The 26,539-nt window shown below is 44.2% G+C and overlaps 1 protein-coding gene across 1 annotated transcript in view; it reads right to left on the reverse strand.

Moving 5' to 3' along the window:
- The window catches only part of tex264a (testis expressed 264, ER-phagy receptor a), a gene marked incomplete at its 3' end in the record, with an annotated part of 117,399 nt that extends 91,529 nt beyond the window's left edge, over positions 1-25,870 (reverse strand). The window contains exon 1 of the mRNA XM_083772291.1: positions 25,257-25,870. Coding sequence (XP_083628417.1) covers positions 25,257-25,523 — 267 coding nt within the window. The 5' untranslated portion in view covers positions 25,524-25,870. The remainder of the gene's footprint in view (positions 1-25,256) is intronic.
- Between the last annotated feature and the right edge of the window lie 669 nt (positions 25,871-26,539).

The raw sequence follows: 26,539 nt of genomic DNA on the forward strand, positions 1-26,539 counted from the left end.
GAGGCTGTCATCGGAAACCACGGTGTGTGTGACTGACATAACCCATTAACCCATTTTTGGCGGGGAACCCCTTTTGGTGTTTTAAGCATTATATATTATACTTTAGCTATTGGAAAATAGCAGATCTACAAGCTCATAGTGCGGCACTGAGTGTTTGAATAGATATTTTTTGAGTTTTTAACTCAAATCTTTGCTTCTGGGGGGTCCCTGGAACAACATATTTTCAGATGGGGGTCGGCAGCCAATTACATATATTTTTGGGGGTCGTTGACATGGAATAGTTTGAGGACCACTGACATAGTTTTTTTTCAGAAAACTGTCAGGATTTAGAAGGCATTTGTTGAATCGTTCCCAGGTCTAAATGGATTAAGACCCGAGACCATATTCTACGAATAGCAGTTTTCAGAAAAAGCCTATGTGGTTATATCAGCTGTTCTCAAACTATTTCATGTCACGGAACCCCCAGAATTATATGTAATTGGCTGCCGACCCCTTCGTCTGAAAATGTGTTGTTCCAGGGACCCCCCCCCCCCCCCCATAGAAGCAAAGATATCAGTTAAAAACGCTGTGAAAGAATATATATTCAAAGATTTGCACACATTTTCACAAACAGCTTAAAGTTTAAAAAAATGGTTATAGTGGGTTAAAAAGCTACGGTATAACGTGACACAGATTGCGTGGCAGCCGGTCAAAATGGGATAAATCTGTTTGATCACACAATCCTCTCCCTCCCCAGTACATCACCAGTCCTCTCCCTCCACCTCACCACCTCTCCCTCCCCAGTACATCACCAGTCCTCTCCCTCCCCAGTACATCACCAGTCCTCTCCCTCCACCTCACCACCTCTCCCTCCCCAGTACATCACCAGTCCTCTCCCTCCCCAGTGCATCACCAGTCCTCTCCCTCCCCAGTGCATCACCAGTCCTCTCCCTCCACCTCACCACCTCTCCCTCCCCAGTACATCACCAGTCCTCTCCCTCCCCAGTACATCACCAGTCCTCTCCCTCCCCAGTACATCACCAGTCCTCTCCCTCCACCTCACCACCTCTCCCTCCCCAGTACATCACCAGTCCTCTCCCTCCCCAGTGCATCACCAGTCCTCTCCCTCCCCAGTGCATCACCAGTCCTCTCCCTCCACCTCACCACCTCTCCCTCCCCAGTGCATCACCAGTCCTCTCCCTCCACCTCACCACCTCTCCCTCCCCAGTGCATCACCAGTCCTCTCCCTCCCCAGTACATCACCAGTCCTCTCCCTCCACCTCACCACCTCTCCCTCCCCAGCACCTCACCACCTCTCCCTCCCCAGTGCATCACCAGTCCTCTCCCTCCCCAGTGCATCACCAGTCCTCTCCCTCCCCAGTACATCACCAGTCCTCTCCCTCCACCTCACCACCTCTCCCTCCACCTCACCACCTCTCCCTCCACCTCACCACCTCTCCCTCCACCTCACCACCTCTCCCTCCCCAGTACATCACCAGTCCTCTCCCTCCCCAGTACATCACCAGTCCTCTCCCTCCACCTCACCACCTCTCCCTCCCCAGTACATCACCAGTCCTCTCCCTCCCCAGTGCATCACCAGTCCTCTCCCTCCCCAGTGCATCACCAGTCCTCTCCCTCCACCTCACCACCTCTCCCTCCCCAGTGCATCACCAGTCCTCTCCCTCCACCTCACCACCTCTCCCTCCCCAGTGCATCACCAGTCCTCTCCCTCCACCTCACCACCTCTCCCTCCCCAGTGCATCACCAGTCCTCTCCCTCCCCAGTACATCACCAGTCCTCTCCCTCCACCTCACCACCTCTCCCTCCCCAGCACCTCACCACCTCTCCCTCCCCAGTGCATCACCAGTCCTCTCCCTCCCCAGTGCATCACCAGTCCTCTCCCTCCCCAGTACATCACCAGTCCTCTCCCTCCACCTCACCACCTCTCCCTCCACCTCACCACCTCTCCCTCCACCTCACCACCTCTCCCTCCACCTCACCACCTCTCCCTCCCCAGTACATCACCAGTCCTCTCCCTCCCCAGTACATCACCAGTCCTCTCCCTCCCCAGTACATCACCAGTCCTCTCCCACCCCAGTACATCACCAGTCCTCTCCCTCCCCAGTACATCACCAGTCCTCTCCCTCCCCAGTACATCACCAGCGTCCGGGTTCAAATGGGAAAGGCAATAATGAGTGACATTACTGTTGGACGTGAGCTGATTATCTGTACCCGACCTGTCAACCTGACCCGACACCCCCCCCCCCCCCCCCCCCCCCCCCCCCTTGTTCCTGACAACCCACTAAACAATGAGCCCAACGAGAACAAGAGATTATGTCTAGTGACAGGGAAATGATTCTGTCAGGAGGACTGCATTGGATATACTGGTGGTTCCACTGCTTAGAGATCAATGGAAGAGGCTGAGCAAACAAAGACAGCCTCGATGGCACAGTGTTTGTACTCCCTAAGCCGCTTATACGGCCACGACATGCAGCATCAACCAACAGTGCGGACCAGTTGCATTCATTTTAGGCCATCAATCAGTGGCTTCATTGATCTCTCTTTCATTGAAACACAATTCAAGTAAAAAGACGACTTTGGATCTTTCAAATCGTTATTTTTAGAACACCTGTTCACATTACGATTTTGTAGGACACTTGTTTATGAACAATATAGCACCTAATGTTTGATTAACATAATTGTGTTGTACTGGGTCATACATTTCAGATAATAAAAATCACACCCGTGTGAAGTGGGGGGGCACTCTTATCATCATACATCATCTCATTCTGGCCAATCACAATTTGCGTCCTCACTTTTGTCATCAATGTTTGTTTTTACACTCAAACCTAGTCATAGGAAATGGTAGCAAAACAATGTACAATACTTACTTACCAATGTTTTGACACAAACACAGGCCCATAGACATAGGAGGGAAGCCTAACATTGTCAATAGACCTCTTATACAACTTTCATATGTATAGAGATTGTCAACACTAGACGGGCTATGATAAGACACAGTACTATCCCTTTAAAGAGACAGGCTATGATAAGACACAGTACTATCCCTTTAAAGAGACAGGCTATGATAAGACACAGTACTACCCCTTTAAAGAGACAGGCTATGATAAGACACAGTATTCTCCCTTCAAAGAGACAGGCTATGATAAGACACAGTACTACCCCTTTAAAGAGACAGGCTATGATAAGACACAGTACTCTCCCTTCAAAGAGACAGGCTATGATAAGACACAGTATTCTCCCTTCAAAGAGACAGGCTATGATAAGACACAGTACTACCCCTTTAAAGAGACAGGCTATGATAAGACACAGTACTCTCCCTTCAAAGAGACAGGCTATGATAAGACACAGTACTATCCCTTCAAAGAGACAGGCTATGATAAGACACAGTACTACCCCTTTAAAGAGACAGGCTATGATAAGACACAGTAATATCCCTTTAAAGAGACAGGCTATGATAAGACACAGTACTCTCCCTTCAAAGAGACAGGCTATGATAAGACACAGTACTATCCCTTCAAAGAGACAGGCTATGATAAGACACAGTACTCTCCCTTCAAAGAGACAGGCTATGATAAGACACAGTACTCTCCCTTCAAAGAGACAGGCTATGATAAGACACAGTACTATCCCTTCAAAGAGACAGGCTATGATAAGACACAGTACTATCCCTTTAAAGAGACAGGCTATGATAAGACACAGTACTCTCCCTTCAAAGAGACAGGCTATGATAAGACACAGTACTATCCCTTCAAAGAGACAGGCTATGATAAGACACAGTACTCTCCCTTCAAAGAGACAGGCTATGATAAGACACAGTACTCTCCCTTTAAAGAGACAGGCTATGATAAGACACAGTACTATCCCTTTAAAGAGACAGGCTATGATAAGACACAGTACTCTCCCTTCAAAGAGACAGGCTATGATAAGACACAGTACTACCCCTTTAAAGAGACAGGCTATGATAAGACACAGTACTCTCCCTTCAAAGAGACAGGCTATAAGACACATTACTATCCCTTCAAAGAGAGAATGTCAACACTAGACGGGCTATGATAAGACACAGTACCATCCCTTCAAAGAGAGAATGGATGACAGAAGTGTCCTCCCACGGTCTTGCTGCTCCATCTATAGCCCTTCTAGCCTGTATCTCACTCTCCCTACACGCTCAGAAGACTACAGCTTGTTAGCCAAACCAACAGCGCACTAATGATATCATTCACAGCTCCAGAGCTATCACTCACAGCCCACACACACACACAGTAGCAGGCAATAAGCGCAAATAGCAGCAGTGGCTGCATCGCGCATGCACACACACACACACACACCCCAGAGAGACTATAGGCAATTAGGGGAAAGGGCTAAACCCCTCCATGTACTTGACTCCCTCTCTTTCTTCCCCTTTCCATTTCTTTTGCTCATGTCTGAAATTCGAAAAAAAAAAAAAAAAAAAAGGAACAAAATTCTCTGGACTCTCTGACTGACTTCTCTGTCCGAGGCTGTGAGTGTTCTGAAGAAGCAGCTGGGTGAAAGATAAAGCACGACGACGCAGGCCTGGCCTCCCAAACATTCACACTGGAGACCGGAGGAAAGTTGAGACTAGAGTGGCCTTTGATTAGCCCAGGCGAGAGCTTTGACTGATGCAGAGATGGCAGAGCGCTTGGGTTGCTAATTGGGCAGCGAGATATCTGTGGAGGAGTTAACTCTGCCCTGCCACACTGTGGCAAACACACTCAGCACAGCTGTGTAAACAGTGCATCTAATACTGTACCGACCTCGTGGGAAGCAGTCGATATTATTTTAACGTCTAATTATTTCCATAATGCACACTTTTTGGAACGCCTCTGTTGTTTCTTCCGTGCAGTCTTGAACGTACTTTAATTTGTTAACACCGCCTCCTCCCCCCCTCCCGTGCTAAGCAGATAAATTCAACCTTTTGCGGCACATGGGACTTCAGGTTGGCCTTCTTCTCTTCTCTCACAAAAGCTTCCATTCTTCCATATCTGCCTGCTTCCCCCAGCCAGCCTATAAGCCTCTAGTCTCCGGGGACCTGGTCGGAAAGGTAAGGTAATTTCAAAAGCAATTCTTTGCTTGCAGGTATACGAAGGCCTTTTGTGATGGATGAGCACTCTTTGACAATAAAAAGGCAGGGCTGATGGAGGTGATTCTTTATTACAAGACACCTAACGAGGATTTACTCACTTCATCTCTGCTGCTTCTGGCCTCAATGCCCCTTCCCTATTCTGGCCCTTGCAGCTGGGAATACTGTACATTGTACTTTAATACTGGCCTGCTTCACACACAGTTGGCCGCTGTTGCCAACGCTTTTTCAATAGAGGGATGACAGGAAATGCTTTTCGTATATATGAGTGTCTGAAGACAAGGCATTAATTAGAAGCCATGTTTGCTTCCCAACGAAGAATAGTCACACTAATTAAAATTCAACAGCCAGATAAAATATAGGGTAAAGTAAAAGGCAAAGCTAAATTAACAGAACGGTACAATTACTGTAGCTCTCTCTCTCTCTCTCTCTCTCTTAATCCATTTAGACCCAAGGACGATTCTACAAATGTCTGAAAAACCTCATGTTTCTCAGTCGGTTCTATGTCAGTCGTTTGCAAACATTTTCATGTCAAGGACCCCCAGAATTACTGTATATGTAATTGGCCCCGGACCCCAATCTCAAAATATGTTGTTCCAGGGACCCCCCTCCACCAGAAGCAAAGATTATTAGTTAAAAACGTTAAAAAATAATATATATCCAAAGATTTTCACCTCATTTTCACGATTTTTCAAAAAATAGCAGATCTACAAGCTCATAGCGCGACAGCCGCGCTGTGAGCTTGTAGATCTGCTATTTTTCCACAGCTAAAGTATAACATAATGCTTAAAACACCAAAAGGGGTTCCCGTCCAGAATGGGTTTAATATTAATAAGTATTAAATTAAATTATTAAATTAAATAGCAAGAAGATAGCCCAAGACTGCTACACAAAAGACGCCTGGACTAGGGCTCGGCTGTTACAAATTTAGGTTGGTGATTAATTGTCTCACACATAATTGCAATTAGCGATTTAATTGTGTTTTTGGCATTGGGACATTTAATATGAATAGAAATTACATTTCTGTTTGGCTTTTACTAGGCTTCATAATAAAAAGGTGCACAGGGCAGAAATGACACATTTCCAAGCAATATACCAAGCAATTACAGGCCTTTTTATGAATGTCGTACTTTTATACACGTTGTAAACTTGTAGATCTGCTATTTCTGCTCTCAGAACACCCCCCCCCCCCCCGCCCCCAAACTCACATCTCATCTACTACAGCCCAGTTCCTTCCACTGGATAAAATGTGTAGCACAAACAATACACTTCACTGCCCTGGCTAGTGGCTACATCACTAGCCCATTTTGACCGACTCTTTAAAAAAAAAAGGCTCATAGATTTAACAGTTTTCCTAAAAATAACCATGTTTCTGCATGTCAGTGGTGCTCAACCTTTTACATGTCAAGGACCCCCAGAATTATCTGTATTTGGCCGCTGACCCCCATCTGAAAATACAAATCTCAAGATTTAAAAAATAAAAGCAGATTGAGTGCCGCGCTACGAGTTTGTAGATCTGCTATTTTCCAATAGCTCAAGTATAACATAATGCTTGAAAGTTGAAACACCAAAAGGGGTTCCCGCCCAGAATGGGCTAAAGGCCTGACTGACAGCGGTATCTGCTCTAGTAAAATGAGAAACAGGGGGATGGCGTGACAACAAGGCAAGCCATCACTTCTGTAGCAAGAAGCAAGACAGCTAAAAATGAGCGCAGAACAGAACAGTGACTACGGGATTAACAATCTGTCCAAAATACCTCACGTTGGGCTTCGGCGTTTCATAGCAGTGCCAACAGAAATGACAGGTAAACCTGTCACAGCCATGGCTAAAAGCCATTACCTTCCCCCCCTGCAGGTGGCCAGCTCAGCGGAGAGAAAACACACAGGGAGAGGAAATTGAAACTAATAGGACAGACCACTACACAGCACACTGCTGCCATGCATAGACAGTTAGACACACCCATTCATAAAGCAATGGCAGAGGAAACCGCATGCGAGGCACAAACCGGCTCATCGGGAGCAATTACGGAGTTCAGAGTTTGTGGGATCGAACTGCGGAACATTCCAGTTCCTAGGTGGTCACTCTACCCCTGAGCCACTGCCGCCACAACTATGGCTGTTTCATAGACAAATTAATTGACCCTGCCTGGCCATATAAGCTACATTTGCAGCTATAGTATTATATGCAAACAATTTACCCATTTTGGGCGGGAACCCCTGTTGGTAGGCATGTAACGATATATCATATATCGATATTAATCCCGACGATATGAATCGATTCGAATCGATTCATTGAAATAAAAAAAATGATTTAAAAAAAAAGGGGTGCTAGTGTGATGTGAAATGTGAGCTTTAGTCATATTCAAGTGCTTTTGGAGAGAAATGATAGTCACTTTCAGTAGTAGAGCACTGTAGAGGGGAGCTGTGTGTGTCTGTGCCCAGGTGATGATGGTCGTTGATGCTCATCAAGGAAGGCAATTGTGTTTCTGCACTGTCAAAAGTAATGCTACTTCTTTTGCAATGTAGTTAAATAAAAAAATCTCAGGGGGGATTATATCAAAAAATTATATAAAATTAAAAGAACAGTAATTTTTCTTTAAAATATATATTTTTTTTAATAGTGAAAAATCGTATCGTGATACGAATCGTATCGTGAGTTGAGTGAATCGTTACATGCCTAACTGTTGGTGTTTTAAACATTGTTATAATTTAGCTATTGAAAAATAGCAGATCTAAAAGCTTGTAGATCTGCTATTTTTGTGAAAATGTGCTGCAAATCTTTGAATATATATTTCAGAGCGAACAGAGATAATTCTGGTGGTCCTTGACATGAAAAAGGTTGAGCACAACTGACATAGAAGAAACATGGGTTTTTCAGAAAACTGTCAGGATTTAGAAGCCTTTTTTTGACCCATTCTGAACGGGAACCCATTTTGGTGTTAGCATCATGTGACGACTGATATTTTTAGAATCTGATCTCAGGTCAGAATGGGTTCATCAGACCAATGTGTGTCCGGTGGAAACCTCGTATGAATCTGATCTCAGGTCAGAATGGGTTAATCGACATCAGTCCAAAATGGGTTAATGGAGCAGATGCAGATATGTAAACAAAGGAAACGGTTTTCTTAATTTACCCACCGCAACTTTCCTCACTACTTTAGTCAGGACAAGGGAGGACATGCTGCTGCCAATATATAAAGCCAACAGAGCTCAAATCATGGCTCGTAATGACCATGAGAATCAAATTAAGACTCAGTCAGTCAGTCATTCAAAGGGCCCGACTTCAATACGTCCTCATTAGTTTGAGAGGACAGGGCACCCCCTAGTGGTCCAAATGGGATTCTCCATCGCCTATTCTTTGAGTGAGGGAGACATTGCATTATCTCTCCTTTTCCGTCCCCCCCGTCTCCCTCTCTCTCTCTCTCTCTCTCTCTCTCTAAGTGTAGTGCGTCTCTCGTCCCTTCACACACTGTGCTCAGTCAGATTTCCCAAGTAATTACACATGGCATTCTGGGAGTTCTGCCATGTTTAACCCATTTAGACCTGAGATCGATTCTACAAATACCTTCTAAAATCCTGACAGTTTTCTTCTCAGACAGTGGAGTGGACCCCCAAAAATATATATGTAATTGGCCCGCCGACTCCCCCCCCCCCCCCCCCCATCTGAAAATATGTTGTTCCAGGGACCCACCAAGAAGCAAAGATTTGAGTTAAAAAAACGTTTGCTCTGAAAGAATATATTCAAACATTTGGAAATTTTCACGATTAAAAAAAAAATAGCAGACCTACAAGCGCCACTCTATAATAGAGAGCCTTCCTTGATGTATCAATGAGCATCAACGACCATCATCTGGGCACAGACAGACACACAGCTCCCGTCTACAGTACTCTACTACTGAAAGTGCATGGAGTCTGTCTCATTTCTGTAAAAGCTCGTAGCGCGGCATCCGCGCTTGTAGATCTGCTATTTTTCAATAGCTAAAGTATAACATAATGCTTAAAAACACCAAAGGGGGTTCCCGCCCCCAGAATGGGATAACCTTGTTTCTACATACTGTACCATTACGCAGGGTGAGGAAACATGACTCAGTGTTGCTATGGCAATGGATTTCAGTCAATGGGTGTATTTGGGGAGTTGCGTCGTGATCCATTTATTGTGACTGTATGACCTACGTACGCTTTAAGAGATATAGGCGAAAATGTGAGGTTGGCCACCATGAGGTCGACTCCAAGTGTTTCTTCCTCGGTCTGATAGGAATGATCGGTCCAGCAGTGTCCAAGATCGGCATCTCACAGACAGACAGACGGACTCACAGGAGCGTGAACATAATCCACCAATACACCACCAAGATACCCATGTACCTGTCTAAATACTTCCTTAATGTAAACGAAGTCCACACCCACAACACCAGAGGGAGTGCAACAAACCATGTACAACCCAGATTCGGCACAAACAAGGGACTAAATTCTTTTCGCTCCTATGCCACCAAAATGTGGAACGCCCTACCAACAGTCATTAAGACATGTGAATCCCTTGACTCCTTCAAAACCGCTCTCAAAGGGCACCTACGGATGGCTGCAATTCGAAACTGGCCTCTGTAAAATCTGAATCCCCCCCACCCCCCCATTTTCCCTCACTGTATATTGTATCTTTTCCCTTTTTTGCTTCCCATATGATGAATTCCTGTTCTGTACTTTAGCTACATAGAAATGTCTATTTGTATGTCTCTAAATGTCTGTATGTCTTTAAATGTTTTGATGAATTGAACAATGTGGACCCTGTTGTAAACAAGTGTAATGCTTAATTGGGTCGTCCACTCACAGTTGACAGTCTTTGTATTGAGTTTGTGCTTAAAATGTACTGTAAATTCTACAAACTGTTAATAAATATTTCAATCAATCAATCAATCAATCCCCTCCCCCCCTTGGCCGTTCCGGCCTGGCGGAGATAATAGCCAAGTTGTTCTTACTTCTCTGCTTCTCCGGTGTCTTCTTCACTGCATAGATGAATACATATTAAAGCGTATATGAGGGGAAAGCCACTATGGCCACAGCCTCGGGTTCTTTTTGAGGGGCGCTATAGAGCGTCACAGTCCCGCCCCCCTCGAGAGACCCGGAAAATAAATCCCCGTTCATTTTCCTCATAGACTTTTCAGAAAGTATTTATTTAAAGACGTTTACGCCGCGGACAAAGCCAACTCTTGTCGTGACAAATCATGACAACAAACAAAAATTTTCAGGCCAAACAAAGAATTAGAAAGTAGAAAAAAACGGCAGGTTTTAACAAATTTTTTGTTCTTTTTCTTTGTAATTATTTGTTTGGTCCAAAATATGGTGTGTGTTGTCATGATTTGTCACGGCAAGAGTTGGCTTAGTTCGTACGACGCTTAAAAGGTCTTTAAATAAATACGTTTTGAAATGTCTATGGGAAAAATGCATTGAGATTCATTTCCTGGGCATGGCGTCGTCATGAAAAGTGAAGATGGAAAAAGTGAGCACGCAAAATTGTGATTGGATGAGAGATGGTGGCCATTGGTTGAGCATCGCATAACGATTGTGCCGGAATGAGATGATGTACAGTAGGATGAGCTCACTTCACACAGGTGTGATTTATTTTATCTTAAGACCACTGTGACAAGCCTTCATAATCATAGCATCATTTTAGATCAACAGAAAAAGCCATCCTTTCATGTTGCCGACAGACTAGCGTCAGTTAACCCATTTTGGGGGGGAACCCCTTTTGGTTTTTTAAACATTGTTATAATTTAGCTATTGAAAAATAGCAGATCTACAAGCTCATAGCGCGCCACCGAGTGGCGCGCTACGAGCTTGTAGGTCTGCTATTTTTGAAAAATCATAAAAATGTGGCGCAAATCTTTGAATATATATTCTTTCAAAGGGAATGGGTTAAATGCTAATATGTTTTGCTGGGAGAAAGGTGGTACAAGTCAAGACTCCCATTGGGTGAGGTGAGACCTGAGGGGCGGCAGCGGCTTATAAGATCGACCGGACGGGCAAACCGTGAGGTTCCCGGTTCGATCCCACTGAGGCGCCCCCCAGAGTAGGTGTCGAAGTGTCCTTGAGCAAGGACGCTGAACCCCAAATAGCTCCCGATGTGCAGGTTGGTGCCTTGCATGGTTTCCTCTGCAATCAGTGTCTGAATGTGTGTGTGTGTGTGTGTGTGTGAATGGGTTAATTTAATGCACAATCTATATGTAAGCGCTATATAAATGCACCATTTACCATATTACCAAGTTAAGTCAAGACTTCTTCCAATTTACACTCGGCTCATCTATGGTGGTTTCACAGACACCGCGGCTCGCCTCACCTCATCACGCCTTTGTCACTGTGTCATTTATATCTACACGATATTCTGTTCGTGATGAGAAGATATGATATATGCGGTTTTCTATAAAGGCTAAAGAAACTGGGAATTGTGTACGGTAGATAGCTGCCTTGCTACAGCCTATGAAAATGAATAATACTGCTCTCAATGGCAGATACAGCCGGCTTTGCTCGTCTAACCCATTTAGGACTGTGGCCGATTCTAAAAAAGAAAAGAAAAAAAGGCTTCTAAATGCTGACAGTTTTCTGAAACTGGTTCTCAAACATTTTCATGTCAAGGACCCCCCAAAAATATACGTAATTGGCCACCGACCCCCGTCCGAAAGTATGTTGTTCCAGGGACCCCCCCCCCCCCCCCCAGAAGCAAAGATTTGAGTTAAAAATGTTCGCTCTGAGAGAATATATATTCAATTTGCGCCACATTTTCACGGATTTTCTTTTAAAATAAATAGCAGATCTACAAGCTCGTAGCGCGGCACTTCACGCTATGAGCTTGTAGATCTGCCATTTGTCAATAGCTAAAGTATAACATAATGGGTTAAATTACGGGTTCCCGTCCAGAATGGGATAAGGACAGTCGGATCTGGTGTGGACATTGATCAAAAATCCTCTGTGTATAATAGGAAGTATAATGTCTGAGAGGTCAGCCAGTCACGGTTTTATAGTTTTATACCACCTATTAGTCTCTCTGCGACTATATTAGTCCAACCTTAGCCAATAAAGTCACACATTCATTCATTCATCCTGCGCGTTCTTATATACTCTCTGTCTGATGATCGATTTACCTTTTCAGCTGCCACAAAATGTTGAATACAGTAGTAGTTAGTCTTATTTTGACCTGCTGGAAATTGCACATCCTACAGAATAAATGGTAAATTCATATAGCACCTTTATCCAAGGCGCTTTACGTAGATTGTGCATCAACTCACCCATTCACACACAAACACAGATTCATTCATACACCGATGGCGGCAGAAACCATGCAAGGCACCAACCTGCACATCAGGAGCAATAGAGGGTATGCGCATGCTTAAAGTGAAGGCACATCGAGTGGCAAATCGAGTAGCAAAGCAACATGCAAGGTGAGTTTAACGTTGTTTAATGCAATCAGATATGACTTTTCTGTGTGGATGTATGGGCTATCGAGGCCAGACAGTAGTTTTTTGCCACTCAGTATAGGCGTTCCTGCATCATTTCTTGGTTTGATGATGATGTCACGGCACGCATACCCTCTATTAGGGGTTCAGACTCAGAGTCTTGCTCAAGGACACTACCTCTGGGGGAGCCCGGGTTCGAACTGGCAACCTTGCGGCGGCGGTGGCTCAGGGGTAGAGTGCCTGGATGGTAACCGTAAGGTTCGAACACTGAACCCCTAATTGCTCCCGATGTGCTAGTTGGTGCCTTGCATGGTTTCCGCTGCCATCGGTGTATGAATGTGTGTGTGAATGGGTGAATGTAATGCACAATCTCTGTAAAGCGCCTTGGATAAAGGCGCTGTATAAATGCACCATTTACCATTTACCATCCAGCCACTCTATATTTATCGTTTGGCAAAAATATACGTGCATATTTCTCCGCAAAACGTGGAAATGTTGTGATGCCATGATTATGTTAAATGCGCTGTTTGAGCAGTCGGGTACAATGTGTGTGTGTGGAGGCCTTAAGGGGGGGGGGGGGGATTTACAATGTGCATTACATTCACTCTCTCTCACACACACACACACACACGCACGCATGCACGCACGCATGCACACACGCACGCACATTATGAAACCTTGCAAGGCATCTGGAGCTATTAAGTCTTGCTCAAGGACACTTAGGCACTAACTCTAGCGGAGCCAGGGGTTAAACTGGGAACCTTTCGTTTCCAAAATGCAAATGGTAAATGGTGCATTTCTATCGTTGTCTTTGTTTGTTTATTGTGTATTGTTATTTTGTATGTGATATGGAGCCCGAGTCTGAAATACAGATCAGTGGTCAAGGACCCCAAATATTATATGTATTTGGCCACCGACCCCTGCCTGACCTGACCCCCATCTGAAAATATGTTGTTCCAGGCCTCCAGGGACCCCCGATAAGCAAATATATGAGTTAAAAACGTTTGCTGTGAAATAATAAGATTTGCACACGTGTTCACGTTTTTTCAATATCAGATCTACAAGTATTGTATATCTGCTATTTTGCAATAGCTAAAGTATAAAATAATGGTTAAAAGCTAAGGTGACAAAGATGTGTTCCAGGTTCCAGGCGTTGGGTTAAGTCTTGTCATATAGTGACAAGTAGTATGAGGCAGTTCTGTCTTAAAGAGTTATATCAGCCTTAAGGACATTGTACATCTGTGTTGTCCTAGTCCAGCTGGCTGCCTCTCTTCCATAAATACATTTTCAACTGAAAAACATAACGTGATGATGAGACCTTAGTTATAGTATTATGGAAATTTAAATAAACTGGGAAGGATGTCAAGGAACCCTGCATTTATTTTGTGCAAATATGCACGGCACGCACACGTCTCTCTCACACACTCACACACACACACACACACACACACACACACACACACACACACACACACACACACACACACACACACACACACACACACACACACACACACACACACACACACAACCAGAGTACTACTAATTGGCTATCTGGGGGTAGAGGGTACTACTTCTGAATTCCAGGCAGGAGTGGAGGATGTCTCTCTTAGCCCTGGAAACAAGTTAACAAGTTAAATCAAAGCCAACATAACCCTCAACTGTCCACTGGGGGGGGGGGGGGGGGATAGCTCTGCTTTGTCAAATAAAGATTTAGGGAACTATATATTTGTGAGTCCTCCTTTAACTCTTTTTATGACTAATGTCAGCGGTTGGTTCATTAGGAGTACAAGGGAATAGTTTATACTTCACAGATTCCAAGTCTATAAATCATTACAAAGAAATTAATCCAACCTTTTGGCTGAATGAATTATACTGAATTATACTGGACTAATTTACATCAGTCATTATGTATTATTCGTGTGCAGTATATCTTCTTTTACAGTGAATATTGTGAGGACTCTGCTCAGTATTACAAACTCAAAATATAGGCCAATCCTGCCATCTAGTGGTTGAGATACAGTACGGCAGTTTGCATGCAACATTGACCACCTTCAGTAGCAACTTTCTAAAGCAATCCAACCTGTCCACAGCTCCAGACTTCTATGTGCTTGTGCAGAAATGACAGCACAGACAATAAGTGTTATGATGTGAGCAACAGTCTCTCTTCACTTCTTTACAAAGTTCAATGTATATCCAACAAAATGTGGACGGCAGCACTGGTGTTTGACTGGTTGCAACACAAAAGATTTAGCTGCATACAGTATCCTGAAATAGTGCATATTTCCCCCACACAGGCCCATTTTGGTTCATGTTTACACTGACTCAGTAAAATCATGAAAAAACATAAAACAATATAGAACAAAGCGGAGATCCGGGCACACTTAATGTTAAAAGGAGGAAAACTTTATTGAACCGACATGTTTCGACCTATACGGTCTTCATCAGGGCTGACCGTATAGGTCGAAACATGTCGGTTCAATAAAGTTTTCCTCCTTTTAAACATTAAAGTGTGCCCGGATCTCCGCTTTGTTCTATATCGATGTGTTATCCTGATTGATCCCAGGAGCACCTTTTTACTATTTTTACAGTTTTTATACCTGCACACCTCCTGAGCACCTTGGTTGCTTCCTTGCCTCTAAACATAAAACAATGTTGTCAAAGCAAAGTAATTACTCTTGAGTGATTTGTAATTAACTTTGATTCAACCTTACTATTGAAGACTTCCAACAAGAAGTCCAAGATGGCAATGAATACAGAAGTAACGGTAAGGTCAGGTGAGGTCTATGAAATATATTCCTTTACAACCTGGTGTTTCCTGTAATCTGTCTGCCTTTTATCATGTCTCGCCGATATTAAGGGCTGGATGTCAATGAGACAAAATCATCATTTTTGGTCGCCCAAACTCCACACAGGCACTCGTCCCAGAGCTTGGTATAGCCTATCCCCCAATGTAAAGGAGGTGGCCCGTAACCTGGGTGTGCTGTTCCATTCTGGCCTCTATTTTACTCCCCAAGAGTCGTTCAGACGTGCTGCTTCCAATTAAGGAATATAGCCAGAATTAAAGGTTTCCTGTCACCGGCGGATCTAGCAAAGGTCATTTGTGCTTTAATTTCTTCTCGTCTGGATTATTGTAACTCAATTTATTCCGGTCTCTGCAAAGAAAGTTTCATCCCGTCTACAATTAGTACAGAACTCCAGCTGCCAGACTGTTAACCAACTCCAAAAGACGTGACCACATCACCCCCATCTTAGCTTCTCTTCAACCGTTAGTTTCAGAATTGATGTTACATTTTTACTCATGACTTTTAACCCATTCTGAACGGCACCCATTTTGGTGTCAGCATCATGTTATGCTTTAGCTATTTAAAAATAGCAGATCTACAAGCTCATATCGCGCCACCGAGTGGCGCGATACGAGCTTGTAGGTCTGCTATTTTTGAAAAAAATCGAAGAACGACTGACATTTCTAGAATCTGATCTCAGGTCAGAATGGGTTCATCAGACCAGTGTGTGTCCGGCGGAAACCTTGTATGAATCTGATCTCAGGTCAGAATGGGTTAAAGCTCTCATGGCCAGGCTCCTAGCCTACAGGCCTGTGCGCCCACTCAGGTCCTCAGAGAAGGCGCTCCTGGAGACCCCTACCCACTCAGGTCCTCAGACAAGGCCCTCGTGGAGACCCCTACAGCTCAGCTGGTCACAAAGGGTGGCAGGGCTTTTGCAATGCAGGCCCCCAAGCTCTGGAATGTGCAAAATCGAGTGTCATCGTTTAAATCTCTCCTGAAAACCCAGCTTTATGTTAAAGCCTTTTCTTAATAGAAGACATTTTTGAATAATTTTGTATTTTTATGGATTGATCTTTTGTCGTTTTCTTTTGCTCTACGCTGTGAAGCACTTTGTGACTATGTCTAGAAATGTGCTATATAAATTAATGAATTAACAAAGCCTGTAAATCACACGTGCACTTTGCAATCAATCATTCAGCCTTTAACCCATTTAGGCCTGACGTCGAAATTAAAAAACGTTCGCTCTGAAAGAATATATATTCAAAGATTTGTGACGAATTTTCACGATTAAAAAAAAATAGCAGACCTACAAGCTCCTATGAGCTTGTAGATCTGCTATTTTTCAATAGCTAAAGTATAACATAATGCTCTCTCTCTCTGCACCACCCTTTTGTCGCAACATTTTGGTGATTCAGGCTGTGAGGCGTTAGCCTGTGTGGAAACCAGACATTTTTCAAATTAAAAAAGCGCCGCTCTGTGATATTACTCTGGCCATGTCATTGGGCTAGTAGCAAGACATGAACTTACGGTAGAGAAGGCCTTCAGTCAGGGTTCACAATAGCCAAAGTTCAGCCATGTGGTATTTCATCTGAGCGTAATGTCTAACCCATTCTGTACGGGAACCCCTTTTGGTGTCTTAAGCATTAAGTTATCCCTTAGCTGTCGAAAAATAGCAGATCTACAAGCTTGTAGCACGGCACATCTGCTGTTTTTGTAAAATCATTTTAACTCAAATCTTTGCTTCTGGGGGGGGGGGTCCCTGGAACAACATATTTTCAGATGGGGGTCGGTGGCCAATTACATAATAGTTTCTGGGGTCCTTGACATGAAATATTGAGAACCACAGATTTTTTTAGAATCGGCCTCAGGTCTAAATGATCTAAAGAACCAACATGGCTGGCAGCAGGTAATCAGTGTGGTTGAAGCCAGGGCAGTTGGCCTTTCTGAATTAACTTTTTGGCAAAAGGTCATAACATTATCATATCAAAAGTGCGATATCAAAAGGCTGTAATGGCCTTGGCCTTTCTGAGCTGAGCAAGATAAAGCTCAGGTTAGAAACTGAATAATGCTGCCGACTGTGATTACTGGTGCTTTTGTTTTTTAGGCAATTAGACGTGGCAAGGTTTCTCCACTTTCAAAATCGAGTGAATGTTATTTATGCAAAAATTAACAGAATGTGGGCAGCTTGACATGGATTATAAATGTGATGAATTGAATAAACAGGACCACAATTGTTGCGTTATGCTTTTAGCATCATTGTATAATCATACCACATGTACGATTTGCAGACTGTTAATAAAGTATTCAATCAGTCAAGGTGTTGTATATCGCATGTAACAGAACAGGCTATAATGTTCATGGTCAGTATTATTATCCTGTACATACTATAATCTTAAATCTTATTTTCCTTTCAGCGTTTCCCTTCAGGGTTCGCCACAGTGAATCATCTGCCTCCATCTCTCACCCTGCCCTCTCTCTGCCTCCTCTTCTCTCACACCAACTGACTTCATGTCCTCTTTCACTACAACATCCATACATCTCCTCTTTGGTCTTCCTCTGGGGCGGCCTCCTGCCTGGCAGTTCCAACCTCAACATCCTTCTGATATACTCACTTAGGAAAATCCAGAAATCACTATCCGTTCTGCTGACAAAGGAGGTGCAGTTGTTGTCTTAGACACTGAATATTATCATCAAAAAATGCTTGAAAACCTGAACAGCCCCACCTACAGGCAGCTTGTGAAAAATCCCCTGAATGAATACAAATCTGAAATTGACAATCTATTGAAAGTTGCTCTTGAATCTAACTGGATCACAAAAAAAGAACATGCCTACCTGACTAGTCAGCATCCCATCACGACCATCATCTATTCTACAGTCTCCCAAAAATCCACAAACACCACACAGACCAATTGTCTCAGGACGAGGCTCTCTCACTGAACCATTGTCAAAATTTGTTGACTTATTTTTTAAAGACTTTGTGAAGGATCTGCCCGCCTACCTTGGAGACACAAAAGATGTGCTCAACTGTCTGAGTAATTGCACTTTGAATCAGAACACAATATTAGTCTCTCTTGATGTTGTAAATTTATATGGCTGCATCCCCCATGAAGATGCTTTGAATGCTGCTTCATATTACTTGTCCAAGAGAGAAATAACACAAATCCCCCCAAATTCGTTTTTATTGGAACTGTTGCACATTGTCCTGAGTCGAAATTACATGCAATATGGATCCAACTGGTACCTCCAGCAATCTGGGACTGCAATGGGGACAGCAACAGCACCTTCTGTGGCTGGATTGGTTGTGGGAAAATGGGAAGAAAATGTTATCAATGACCCTAATAATAACCCCTACTATTCAAAAATTAAACTATACAAACGATACATTGATGATATCCTGTTATTTTGGGATGGGACACAGACTGAACTAATAGACTTTGTATCATATCTCAACAGCTCAAGTTTCCTGAAATTCACTTGTGAACAAAGCATGGTCAAAATTAACTATTTGGATTTAACCATATCCAAGGATGAAACTGGAATGATTCACACATCTATTTTCAGAAAAGACATGGAATGCAACTCAATTTTGCATGCTACCAGTAACCATCCAAGACACCTTAAGGACAACATTCCTGTAGGTCAATTTTTGAGGCTAAAACGCAACTGTTCAAATCTTGATGATTTTCACTCCAAACAAACCATTATGAGTACTCGTTTTAAAGACAGAGGCTATTCCTCAAAATCTATTCAGAAAGCCATACAATGTTCTAATAACGCCTCCCGTCCAGAACTTCTATCCAATCCACCAAAAACTAAAAATCCAAGTCGGGCTTGTTTCTCTACTGAATTTAACCACTGTGCTTCACAAATCAAACAAATACTCAACAGGCACTGGCATGTGCTCCAAGCAGAGCCAACATTGAAGGACCTTTGTAAATCCCAACCCCTTGTTGCATTCAGGAGGGCACCCATAATCAAAGGCACAGTCATGTACAAAAATATGGTTCAGAAAAAGACCACATGGCTGACAACAACTGGAATGTACAGATGTGGCATGTGTGCCTGCTGCAACAACACATCAGACAAGAAATCATTCAATCATCCCCACACTGGAAAGAAAATTCCTATACGTCAATTCATTAATTGCAAATCGACACATGTGATTTACATGTTACTATGCCCTTGTGGTCTGGCATACGTAGGGCAAACTAAACGACTCCTCAAACAGAGAATATCAGAACACAAAACTGCAATCCGTACAGGAAATATGGATTATGCCATTGCAAAACATTATGCTGAAGCAAACCATGGTTCACCTTCTTCATTAAAATTCTGTGGGATTGAGAGAATCGAGATGCCCAGCAGAGGGGGTGATATTCTAAAGAGACTAGCCCAAAGAGAAATGCAGTGGATATACACACTCAATACTATGACACCCAATGGACTGAATGATGACTATAGCTTAAAATGCTTTCTGGGTTAAGATTGGCTTTAATGCCTGGATGTGAAACTGAGATATATACTAGGCCTCAAAATGTTTATTCAAAGCAGTTTGTGATTGGACCCTGTTGATTAACTTGAGATTTCAGCTGTAGGTGAACTCTGACCCTTTTGTATAAATTGACTTGAATTCACTTGATGCGAGTGCTCTGATGAAGGCTGCATAGCCGAAACGCGTGAGCGTAACCTTTTGGTGTTTGCCAATAAAGAAATGGAAATGTGAGTACCTTGTCCCCCGCTTGTTTAATTTTTGGATGTGCTACCTTTTTGGAATTTTTATTCCTATATTTTTGATGTATACTCACTATCCCTCCTCTGTACGTGTCCAAACCATCTCAGACTGGCTCTCTCTGACTTTATCTCCAAAACATCTGACATGCACTGTCCCTCTGATGTACTCATTTCTGATCCTATCCATCCCTGTTACTCCCAGAGAGCATTTCTTTAGTCTCTGCTACCTCCAGCTCAGCTTCCTGTCATTTCCTCAGTATGACTGTCTTTGTTCCTACTCTCACCTATGGTCATGGAGTGTGGGTCATGACCGAAAGAATAAGGTTGCAAATACAAACGGCCGAAATGAGTTTTCTTCGACGGGTGGCTGGCATCTCCCTTAGAGATAGGGTGAGAAGTTCAGTCACACGAGAGACACTCGGAGTAGAGTCGCTGCTTCTTTGCCTGGAAAGGAGCCAGCTTAGGTGGTTCGGGCATCTGGTTAGGATGCCTCTCTGGCGTCTCCCTAGGGAGGTCCTTGAGGCACGTCCCACTGGGAGGGGACCCCGGGGCAGACCAAGACGCAGTTGGAGGAAACACAGACTGTCTCTAGCTGGTCTCACCACCTTCTTGTACACCTTCCCTTTAATTTGTGGTAATACTTTCTATCACACATCACACCTGACACTTGTCTCCACCCATTCCAACCTACTATAATCTTAAATGTGTCTTAAATCATGTAAAAACAAAGCATATGAAAAGAGACAGCCTGATGTTGTTTATGTGATCATCATGTGACTGTTCCTACTGTAACTGCACATTTGAAGCTCTCTTCAGAGCTTCAGAGTTGACCCAAATGGAAAAAAGGTTTAACATGCTCCTTATTGAGTCTCTTGCCACAATGATCCACTGACATGATTCACGGTCATCATAATTTCCACAAAAACTCTATACTTAGATGAAATTGCATACTGGTAGAGAGAGAGGGGGAAATAGCAGTCACAAGTGATTTATTCCACACTGGATAATCTATCTAGCACAGACCTGGGCATTACACGGCCCGGGGGCCAAATGTGGCCCTTTGGCTGACTCTGACCGGCCCGTGAAAGATTACTTGGAATTTAGAAAATAAAACGTACTTTCAAATTCTACCATATGCGTGCTTAGTGTTTGTTCACTTACACAATCCGTTTCCTGCCGTGAATTGCGTGTGATTGACAACTTGTTTACCATTGTTTTGGATTTTTTTATTGAATAAATGACGTTTTGGTAAGGCAGCCCCACGTTTTAACACATTGTGTGCCCACACAACACTTTCAGGCTTTTTGGCCGGGCCCTCAACAATATTTTTTGTTTGTTGGATGTCTGGTCTGGTCTAACTGATGGGACTTTAGATGCTGCTGCTAAAGACTCAAGAGCTGCAAATGGCTTTGGCATAGCTCCCAAATGTGACACTGTGACAGCCCCATGAGAACAACCTGACGTCATTGACGTAGTTTTGTCATATAAAATTATTATTATTATTAAATTAAGTTGAACAACAGTTGACCTGTATTTAATTGTATAACACGCACAATGACATTAAAAAGGAGGTCATGTTCTACTACCGGTAAGTCAGTTTGACAAGTCAACCTGACACTGTCATGCTCAGTCTTTAGTTACTACTGTGGGCTGTTTTGTTTATTGTTTGGGCAAGAGGACAGTTTCCCCTCCTGTCACCGGTCCAGTTGTAGGTTCAGTATCTGACCCTCATCAGTAGGACACCAGGAAACATTCCCATCCAACAAGCAGCCGCTGTGCTGTGCGGTGCGGGCACTGCTTGTTGACTAAACACTTCATCATGTGATGATGACTGCTGGAATGAGGAACTAAAGTAGGTGATGAATGATCAGATCTCAGCTTGAGAAATGACCTATTTATCAATCATTCTAAACCCTGCACGGAACAGATTCTAACCAGATACCATCGGCCTGTTGAACACAGCCTGTCACCATGCTGGCCTGCCACTGGAATACTTGGTCTCTCTATGCGATGTGCAATGCGAGAGTGCGGTCTAAAGTCTAAACACCAACGCAGGACTCCTGAATCGTTGCCCTCCACACTCTCCTATCCAACATCAGGGTCTTGAACTCTACAGTGTTGTTAGCTAAGCTGTCACGCTGAAGTGCATCTACGTAGGCGGTGCACTTCTTGTCTTTCCTGACTTTGCCCTGGGTTGGCTCCCATAGTGTTGTCTTGCTTGCCACTATAGTCCCCTGCCAGCTTCATCCTTCTCTCTTCTACTTTCTGTGACCCGTGGTAGGTCGCCGACCATAGACTCGTAGAGGACCACATTTCCTATCGACAAATCCACAGAGGGGTGCGCTGGACACAGCCATAGCTGAGGAGTACCGTCACAGAGGGGTGCCCTGGGTGCGGCCATAGCTGAGGAGTACCGTCATTAAGTGCAGCTTTACACTTCAGAATTAATTAGCTACACCTGGCCTACAGGTGATTGTTCCATGGAAATCGCCAAGGAAGAAATACCACCGCATTATTTTCAAAATGAGCCTTATATTGACTATATTCACACAGTTTGCTCTCACATCATATTTGCGGGTTGGGAATGTATTAATTAGTAGCAAAATGGCCGCCGTGTGAAAATGGTGAATGGTGCTTTAGATTTTGGGCTGAGAGAAGGGGAGAGACATGCAGCAAAGGTCGTCATGAACGGGGACTCGAACACGCAACGCACTGTCAGACAAAAGCCTATATGTGGCATCATGGCATGCGACTGGACCACTTGGCCACTTGACCAGCCCACTTGACCACTTGACCAGACCACTTGACCAGCCCTTTCCTAAATTCCTGGCCTAAGTTGACACAAGGTATTATTAGCGAACAGCATCCTTTATCAGTCACAGCTCTACACCTTTTCAGACACACATTCAACCAATGCCCCCCCTCCCCCCCCCCCCCCCACACACACACACACACACACACTGATGGAGGGAGACAGGGGCATGCATCCTGACGGGGGAACATAGAAAAGTGGAGTAAACAAACAAGCAGACCACAGAGAACAGTGAGATACTGAATGAGGCTGAACAGCTTCTCTTCAGTACCAAACGAGTCGCCCCTTTACCAACTCGCCCCGTGCGTACAGCCGGCAGAACTGCGCGGCCTGGTATTCCTATAAATTATACTTAAACGGTTAAACCTAACCTTTTTCCTAACCTTAACCTCAGTAAAACTATGGCTAAACCTATACCCTATACAGTACCTAAACTTAACCCCAGTAAAACTATGCCTATAACCCTAAACTTATTTCTAACCTTATTCTCAGTAAAACAAAATAAAGAATACAAGAACCGAAAATAAAGAACAGAGCGGTCGGTGTGAGGCTGGCGGGAAAAGAAATCGAGGGGCTCTACCCGATACCCTTAAGTTATGACAAGATCAAGGGGGAGGAACGGATGAGGATGGTACAGAGATTTGGAGGTAGCTCAGGGTGGGGGGGGGGGGGGGGGGGTTGGGGGGTCATCAATGTGATGTGTGGGCTAAGGAAGGACAAGTTGCCGGCAACAGCCAAGAAGAGAGTGTGACCTTCCGGTTCAATCACTTCTACAGCTTCCTAAACACACACCCTGACAGGGGATGGAGCTGAGGAAAGAACACTGCCTCTGAGGGGCGGCAGTGGCTCAGGGGTAGAGTGGCTGGACGGGAACCGCAAGCCGCAAGGTTCCCAGTTCAAACCCGGGCTACCCCAGAGTTAGTGTCGAAGTGTCCTTGAGCAAGACTCTGAAACCCAAATTGCTCCCGATGTGCAGGTTGGTGCTTTGCATGGTTTCCTCTGCCATTGGTGTGTGAATGTAATGTGCCTTGGATAAAGGCGCTATATAAATGCACCATTTACCATTTCCACAGGCCTTACAAATCTCAGCATTGGTGCCTTTACATTCCCGGGAGTTTGCCAGAGCTGGAGCAAGGGAAAGGAGCCGGGCCAGAGTGACGGCATCCCACCACATAATCGTTAACAATTGCAATCTCATCCTGAGATCCAGTGGTGGAAAGTACTTTTACTTCTACTCCACTACATCTCAGAGCCAAAATTTGTACTTTTACTCCACTACAATTATTTGAAAACTTTAGTTACTAGTTAAAAAAAAAGAGCCAATCGGCTCTTTTCAATAGATTTTCTACGCATTTTGAACTTGTGAAATGGGACATTCTGCAATAAGAATACTTTTAGTACTTTAAGTACATTTTGATGCCGATACTTTCATACTTTTACTCAAGTACATTTTCAATTTCGTACTTTTACTTGTAACGAAGTAGTTACATTTTAGAGAAACACCTTTTTAATCTCACAATACAGTGATTGTGCATTACATTCACACACACATTCATAGACCGATGGCGGCGGAAACCATGCAAGGCACCAACAAGCACATCAGGAGCAATTAGGAGGTTCAGTGTCTTGCTCAAGGACACTTCGACACTACCTCTGGGGGAGCCCGGGTTCGAACTGGCAACCTTGCGGTTAGGTTACCATCCAGCCACTCTACCCCTGAGCCACCGCCGCTATACTGTAGATGTCAGCTTTTCCGTTTAGATCCTTATAAGGACGGATGCCCATAGTCCTGGTTATGATTAGACTAGAGTACTTGAGTCAGCTGCAAGCTAATGCCAATGTCAACTGGAGCCTGCACAGATGTGGGGGGGAAAATATCAACAGTGCAACAGGCAGATTGGTAAGTTCTCACAAAAGCTTGCAATTATATAATTAGGTCCAAACTAAGCACTAGGCCGGTTTCACACAGGAATTACATACATTCGTTTCCAATTCATCAATCTCTACATTGCACTACTGCTTCCCAGAATGTAAAGATAACAGGATCACACACACGCACGCACGCACTCACACACACACACACACACACACACACACACACACACACACACACACAGAGAGAGACAGAGAGGCTTTTGACTCTGTGTACTGTAGATCAATAAAAGATGACAGCTTTCATGAAGAAATAAAATGGTTACACTGTCTCGGGCATTTGTGGGGCAGGTCATGAGATCAATGTATCACAGAAGAACCATTGTGGTGAATGTGTCCTGTCATGGTGTCTGATGATTAGATTGTTAATATTATTACTGGGTGGTGGTGGTAGGTTATATAGACTCTGGGGACGGGGGACGGGGGGGGGGGGGGAGTCCCCAACAACCTCACCTGCTTGGGGTCATCGTAGAATATGCCGATGCTGCTCAGGTTGGGCCCGATGCTGGTGCCCTCCGCGTAGGAAGAGCCGAACTCCAGGCACTGGGACGACGGACCCTCCTTCAGCTTGTAGGCGATGGTGACGTTCCTCACGGGAGGAGAGCCCGTCTTCACCTCGACCGAGTGCAGCAGCCCCGAGTAGATGACGAACCCGAACAGCGTCACGGTCAAGCAGAGGAAGAGCACGACTATCAGAATTAAAATTAAGAAGTCAGACATCGTTTTTGTTTCTTTCTTCAGACAAACGGGGATAATAATAATACCGGCCCCGGCTGAAAAGGTGATGCAATGCTAGTGATTCTGACTGACTTGACTGACTGCCTCCTTCCACGTCCTCCTCTCTCTCCTCTCCCGGATTTGCGTACAGTATAAATCCTACAGTAAATGGTGAATGTGGTCCGGTTTGTTTGTTGTTAATTGTTGGCTTCCTTCGGTGCGACTTTTAAGTCGCAACGTCGACACAAAACGTGGATATTGTGGAGAAAACGTGTTGTCACTGACTGAATAAGCAGACAGTGTCCTGTTATAGCAGTACGTTGTATGTATACGTTGACAGATGGTGTCAGTCAGTCGCTTGTTGTTTATTTCCCCCAAACACAGCAGCAGCAGGGACGTGCTTCCCGGTTAAACCATTCTCCCCGTGAAGGAGGGGGGGGTGTCTTCAGGGGTTGTCAATTCAATACGCTTTAAAAGAAAATGCCACAGTCCACATTGCACCGTGTAAAGAAAATAATGTCATAAGCATTTTCTGTCCAATAACTTCACTATTCCCCCGTCAATTATTATGCGATACCAACTTGAGATATATGGGAACTTTCGCCAAGAAAATGCTATATCCCTGTGAGTTGGTTCAAGCCGGGAGCACGCACTTAGTTAGTTGGACAATGCACTGGCTCCACTCCGTCAGCACATATAGGACTTATATCTATCTTGCAGATATATGGTTTCCGGTTGCCTTCAGAATAAGAATCATCTTTTTATCAGTCAAGTAAAAAAGAATCACACCCGTGTGAACTGAGTGTTGTAACTTCCCCCTCTCTTTCTCCCCCCCCCCCCCTCTCTCATTAAAGGCCTATTCATAGTCTGGATTTTCGGTGGTAAGGTGACCACCGCTCCGGTGGTGAGCTGACCACCGGAGCTGAAATAACGTTGAGCGTTGAGCCTTAAGGCTCATACATAGTCTGGATTTACGGTGGTTAGGTGGTGGGGTGACCACCGAACTACAACATGATGTC

The sequence above is a fragment of the Protomyctophum parallelum genome (assembly GCF_964188405.1).
Source record: "Protomyctophum parallelum genome assembly, chromosome: 8".
In the NCBI taxonomy this organism is placed as follows: domain Eukaryota; kingdom Metazoa; phylum Chordata; class Actinopteri; order Myctophiformes; family Myctophidae; genus Protomyctophum; species Protomyctophum parallelum.